This window comes from Nanorana parkeri, unplaced genomic scaffold, assembly GCF_000935625.1.
Source record: "Nanorana parkeri isolate BGI_ZX_2015 unplaced genomic scaffold, ASM93562v1 scaffold643, whole genome shotgun sequence".
Taxonomy (NCBI): domain Eukaryota; kingdom Metazoa; phylum Chordata; class Amphibia; order Anura; family Dicroglossidae; genus Nanorana; species Nanorana parkeri.
The window spans coordinates 197,754-204,238 of record NW_017306911.1 but is presented as its reverse complement, the minus strand read 5'-3'; the positions used below and the strand labels follow the sequence as shown (position 1 = coordinate 204,238).

General features: G+C 41.0%; 1 protein-coding gene across 1 annotated transcript in view; it reads right to left on the bottom strand.

The window, feature by feature from the left end:
* RAD50 (RAD50 double strand break repair protein) overlaps positions 1-6,485 on the bottom strand; it is a 101,729-nt gene that overhangs the window by 78,064 nt on the left and 17,180 nt on the right. Inside the window, exons 5-7 of the mRNA XM_018563226.1 lie at positions 3,054-3,258; positions 1,883-2,011; positions 1,561-1,726 (exon numbers count right to left, since the gene is read on the bottom strand). Of these exons, the coding sequence (XP_018418728.1) occupies positions 1,561-1,726; positions 1,883-2,011; positions 3,054-3,258 (500 nt within the window). The remainder of the gene's footprint in view (positions 1-1,560; positions 1,727-1,882; positions 2,012-3,053; positions 3,259-6,485) is intronic.

Below are 6,485 nucleotides of genomic sequence, written 5' to 3'. Positions count from 1 at the left end.
GGGGGGGGGGGGGGGGGGGGAATACTGTGACAAACCAGCCCAGTGGCCAGTCATACCTCACATATAAATGAGAGAGAAAAGTGCTTAAATATCACTCCCCACAGACACTATTAAGTATAGAAATAAATGGGAGTATACTACCTGTGAGGCGACCTAGGCCATGGCACTATTTCCCAAACAGAAAGTCTCCCACCAAGATAGGTACTCTGTTAGCCTGGGGGGAAAATACTGGGACAAACCAGCCCAGTGCCTGTCATACGCCACATATATATTAGGGACAAACATGCTCAATAATATTCCCCACAGACACAATTAAGTGTATAAATAACGGGGAGTATACTTACATACTCGTCAGGCGAACTAGGCCAGAGCACATACCTGTCAGGCGAAGAACACTAGAGCACTATTTTCTAAACAGAGTCTCCCACCTAGATGAGGACCCTCTTAGCCTGGGGGGACATACTGTGACAAACCAGCCCAGTAGCCAGTCGGTCATTTGCATCTCCCGAGAGATATCTCTCACAGGCTGCCCGAAATTTTCTCAGGGCTGTCGCAGCCAATCTCGCTCTCTCAGGCAGAGAACTGCGTGCGCTCGATGGCTGGGGAGACTACAAGGATCTATATTATCCAGCCTGACACCCAGCCCAGCTGTTGATTGAAGATCAATGAAAAGTGAAGAAAATTTTTTTTAAAATAACACCCCCACTTAGGATTTTTTAAAAAAAGACCCAAAGATCCCCAGCAGGGAGATAGGTCTTTACTTCTTGACTTTTCCTATGCAAAAAACTGAGCTGCCTTGGATGGGAGTGTGGCCACCAGCAGGAGCCGCCCCCAGAACCGAGCTACTTTTTTTTATGCCTAGCGTCCTACTTCTGCAAGTGGCAGTATAACCCACTGGTACAGAGATCAAGATCTCAGCTGTGTCCTTCAATGAACAAAAGAGAAATGTTATTTTCTCCAACCTGTCCGACTATCTCCCACTCTGACTGCCTTTAGGCGATCCCTTAAGACTCATCTCTTCAGGGAAGCCTATCCCACCTCAATCTAACCACTCAACCATCACGTTCTCAAACACTTCATCCCCACACAGCTACCTCCTCATGTATCACTTCCCCCTCCCTTTTAGATTGTAAGCCCTCACGGGCAGGGCACTCCTTACCACCTTGTCTTGAATTGTATTGTGATTGTAATGTCTTCCTTATATTGTAAAGGGCTGCACAAACTGTTGGCACTATATAAAACCTGTATAATAATAATCATTTTAAAATATCCTTATGCAGCACTAAGCCCAGGAGCTGAACTAATCAGTTCCTGGGCTTCCCATGATTCTACAGACTGCTCCAGAGGACCATTCTGTAGAAGCGAATCTAAACGCTATGTAACAAATTCTCCAGCCACTAGGGGTGTTCTGCACACTGTGCGGGTCCGGTGGCAAGAGGGCTAAAGGGCAGAGAGAAGCCACAGTCTACTGACTTAGTTGTAAAGTACATATATTAGATGTCATTATTAAATATTTGCAACTGATCCAAATGTACTGCGCAAAAATGTGCAGCAATTTACCTTGCTGGACAAGCAGTTCCCCCTTTTCTCGATTCAGCCTCTGGCAGTCTTTGACTACTCTGTCCAGCTCGCGCTGGTAATCATTGAGCTTTCTCTCCTTGTCTCTCACGGTCTTCTGATGGTTGTGGTACATCTCATTAAGCTCTTCGTCCGTCCCTTGGAAAATCTGAAATCAAATCAACAAATACATATACAATAAATATAAAATGCATATTTGCTGTTAGTCATTACACTGTAAAATAAAACTACATTCATGGCCCTGAGAATATTATTATTTGTCTGTATTGTGTCAAATTATTTTTTTCAAACAGTTTTGACAAACCTTTTCAATTTTATCTTCTAAATCCTTATTGTCCTTTTCCATGTTCTTTTTCCTGCTTTCCAAAGCTTTAATGTCATTGTCCAGCTTCATTACTTTAGAAAGGTTTCTCTGAACTTCTGTTAATCGACTCTAAAATCCAACAACAACAATAATAATTTAACAAATAGTTTTCACTAAACTTTACAGTGATCATATTAACAAAATATATAGTGATGTATTGAGAGAAAATGGCAACATTAACACTAGTGGTTTAAAACAGAACAGAACTGTCAATACTTTCAAGATTTACAAAATGTAAGCAATAGTGCGTGTTTGTATTAACTACCAAGAGCCATAAATTATTATTTTTACACTGCAATCCACTCAGGGCATCGCTGGAGAACACAACCAGCTTTATTAAGCAGTTCTTATACGAGTTTATTTTTAGGAACATGTCTCCAGGCCATTACGTTTTTACAAGGCAACAGTGATCCTTTCACAATTGGCTGCATGAAACAACGCGTAATAAAAGAATGAGGAGGAATTAGAATAACGTTTGCAGGTACAACTAGTAAGCAATTATGAGCGCATTCCAGCAAGGACATCATCATTTCTGGCTCCTGGCAGTGAATAAAGTCAAACAGGTAAGTAAAGAAGATGACTACCTTACCCTCATTTCCTGTCTGAAATTACAAGTTGTCTGCAGATTAGCTGAACGTAAATAGAACAACATTTACACTCGTTTGAGCCTACAAAAGCACTGAAAGCACAGGGCAAGAAATGGTGTAACTAAGAGATGATATACTGTATATCTAAAAATTACTTGGCATTCATGGATCTATTAAAACAGCCAATATGAAAAGATGCTGAATGTCCAGATTTAGATTTAACTAAATTCAATCCCCTAAATGTTTTCCCACGATATTGAGACCTTTCTTTAAAACACGGTAATTAAAGTAGATCTAAAAACATAGTTACTAAAATATTATACTCATTTTAAACATGTTAATGTAAATTCAAAAGGGGTTTTCAATCTCTTTAAACCTGCAACTTTCATTAAAAAAGTACCTGAAGATCCTGTTATGAAGGTACTTGTTCAGGTACTTCCCGTTATGGAGTTACAACTGTCTAATGGAGCTCCTGAGCTGTCACACATGATGTTTTATATTATCAGTTGATTATTACAACTTACTTTGAGTGGTTCAAGCTGGTTATCAATAGACTTCACATTCTCTTTAGAGGCTGCTAACTGGGCCTCTTTACTCCGGAGCATGTCTTGGATTTCTCTTGCTTTCTCTTTATTCTGTTTTAGATACTTCAGCTCTGCTTGGCATTCTTTAACCCGCTGGCCTTGCTTCTGCCTCACCTGGCGCAAGGTATCCAAGGCTTTAATATACCTTTTACAGACAAGACATTAAAAGTAAATACTTACAATCACAATAGAAAGAGTTTACCCTCAAAACCTTAGTGACATTTCTTTGGTTCCTTGCAACAAAGTCATTTAAATCCACTTGGCAAAAAAAACATGTGGCAGCAACTATGATGTGCAGGGCCATCCAACTGCTAACCCCACCAAATAAAAACAAATCCGAGGCTACCACTGCTTACAGCTCCTTTGTGAATTCCTGTGCTAGCCAACCTATACCCATGGAATTTGAGGCTAGGCTGTATCATGTTGTAAAAAGACAAGCAGATCCTAGAGAGGGAAGCAGAAGAGGTGCTTGCGGCTTTGCTCAAAGCAGCTAACCGTTGGGTGAAGGAATGGCACTAGCTCAACATGTTATAGCTGTAGGTAACATAAAGGGATTTTCCCCCTAAAAATGAAAAGCCCCTGTAATGCTGTTGGGCATGCATCAAGAAACCCAGTGAGGGTCACTACAATGTCTTAAACCCATGAGAGGCTGGATTGTACTGCACCAGCAAAGGTTCACAAGGTCAGACTAGTGGTAGCATTTATTAAAACAGCCGACTGATAGGGTAGGTAGCCACACTACTCCTGCTAGTCATAACTAACCACAATGGAGGTGTTTTCCAAGAAGCAGACCGAAGGTAGTAAACCCTTTTTATCCCATTCTACTGCTCCCAAGCATCCCATCTTCACGTTGTTACATCACTCAAAATGTTTAGAAACATACAACATTCTTACATTGCAGAATCATGAAACAGTAAGATGACGGAGCCAGGCAAAATTTCTTTATGCTTCTCTGGCTAACTGTGAATTTACAACTAATCATGTATAGGAAACTAATAGCCAATATATACAGCAATTTGTTAAACATGTATATACAGCTATTTCAGGCTTGTCAGCATAAGATATAGAAACCATATAAAAAGGAGAAATAATTAAATTTGAAATCCAGGAAGCAGCTGGATTCTTTTTAGGAGCCAGTTCCATTGACAGCAACTTGAGAAAACATCAAAAGTTTGTCACCGGTTGTAAATTTTAAGGAGCATTAGCCACCTGGCTCTTGGGATTTGCCAGCCCTGTTGTACTAAATAATGAGACAGTATAAAAAAATTGGGGTGGGGTTGGCCAAAAGCAACCAAGAAGTGGGATGATGTCATCAGAATGAGTACATGATGGACATGTTGAAATGGTAAAACTCATTTCAGTACAGCATTGCATGACGGAATAAACGTCAGCCAAAGTACCGCAGCGCTGAACACTGAAAAATGGCCTGGCCAGGAAGGGGGTGAAACACTGCGGTCTTCAAGTGGTTAAGACTACAGGAACACCTGGATTTAAAAAAAAACAAATGCAGGCCAGGTAGTCTATGCTCACTGAGTGTATGTTATCCCAAAGCATCTCCTATCGGGGGTGCGTTGCATCACATGTTAGTACAATAACATGCGTTGTCATGCAGTAATAAAAAGTAATGCATTCATTACTCTTTATCACTGTGTGGCAACACATCACACAATATTGCAGTACCACATGTTGCACTGCAATGCATGCCCACCAGGAGGTGCATTTGGGTGTCATTGAGAATGACTGACAGCACAACTCACCAGCACGCCTAGCATGCAGTAGCTTTGCTGCACGATAAGAGTGTGCTAAATGGCCGATCCCGTGCATTTAGCACAATGCTATGGTGTGAATGGCCTGCTTCTAAAAGGCCAGTGTGGAAGAAATTGTTCTCAGATCCTTTGTATAGAACACTATGAAATGACAAGATATCATGTCTAGTTTTGAAATAAAGTGTTTTTGTGAAAACATATGTAAAACTAAAAACCAACAGTATTTACAATGATTTAACTTTGAGGAATTAGGCACCACAAATCCTAACCCCTCATATTTCTGTGTGGGCAAATCAGGGATTTTTCTAATGTCCAAAGGTCAATGCAATGTCTATGTCATCCAGAGCAACATCTGATCAATGTTTTCATCATATTTATAAATGCATCATCATAATGCCAGTCACATAGCTCTGTTCCCTACAAATACTGAATTCATATATTGTGATTTGAACTACGCGATGGAGGAAGCAAGCAGGATCGCTTTCTATCGTGGATTGTTTCACATTCAATATTAAGCAAGACATGAGTCTACTACCACATAAAATACTTCTTCATTTTTTATTACATAATTGCTGTGCAAATGTGATGGTCATTCTACTGCAATACTGTCACCATTTTGGTGGTAAGCCATTTAAGAAGTATAGCCAGATTAAGTATTGCAAAACATAGACTTATTAGGAAACTGTTGTCTATGTCTGATGTGGACACTACATTGAAAAGATTGATTTTGTGTAAGGTAAGGTGCATCATTTGTCATCAGTACATTTAGGATGAACACATAACGAGTTATCTACTTAGAAATACATCGGATGCATTTATACTTCACAGCACATATTCATCAATGATCCAGAGCAGGATTTTTTCAGGAAAAGATATACAACGTTTTAGCAGGGGTTCCCGGAAAATTATTTAATCAACATAGCACAGAACATGATCTAAAGTGTTTTCACTAACCCGCCGAGAATCGTACGATTCTCGGCGGGTTTTCAAGCCTGCTTGTTCGACGGAAGATGTGCGACCATACAGTAGAAACGGTTGCACGCCTTCCATACACTTTGCAAATATCGTACGATCGCGGGATTTCCCGCGATTCTCGTACGATAATCGTACAGTGTATCGGCACCTCAGAGGTCTTGCAAGCACGTTCGAAAACCCACCGAGAATCGTACGATTTGTGGCATTTGTGGCGGGTTTGTGGCATGCTCGTAAGACAAATGCCGAACTGGCCGGTGTGCGCAAGCGCACACTGCCCGTTCAGCATTGCAGTCATCGGAAGCCCGAAGGATGGTCGCAAGTACGATCTGCCTGTCCAAGATGGGCAGATCGTACGTTTCTTTAATTACCTTACAACCATCGCAAGACGGTTCTAAGGTGTATGGGCACCTTTAGTCAGTCAGGCAGCCAAACAATGTTATTTATCTGCCATACACATCAACTAATGAATGCATATTAAAATAAGATGTAAAAATTGGTAAACGAAAGCAGCGCCTCTTAAAGTGTGGGTCACAACCCAATATGGGGTTGCGCAAGGGAATGGGGACGGGGTTGCAAACCCAAACCCCACCCAGGGGGGTTGGAGGTGGTGGAGAGAGACATCAAGCGACAC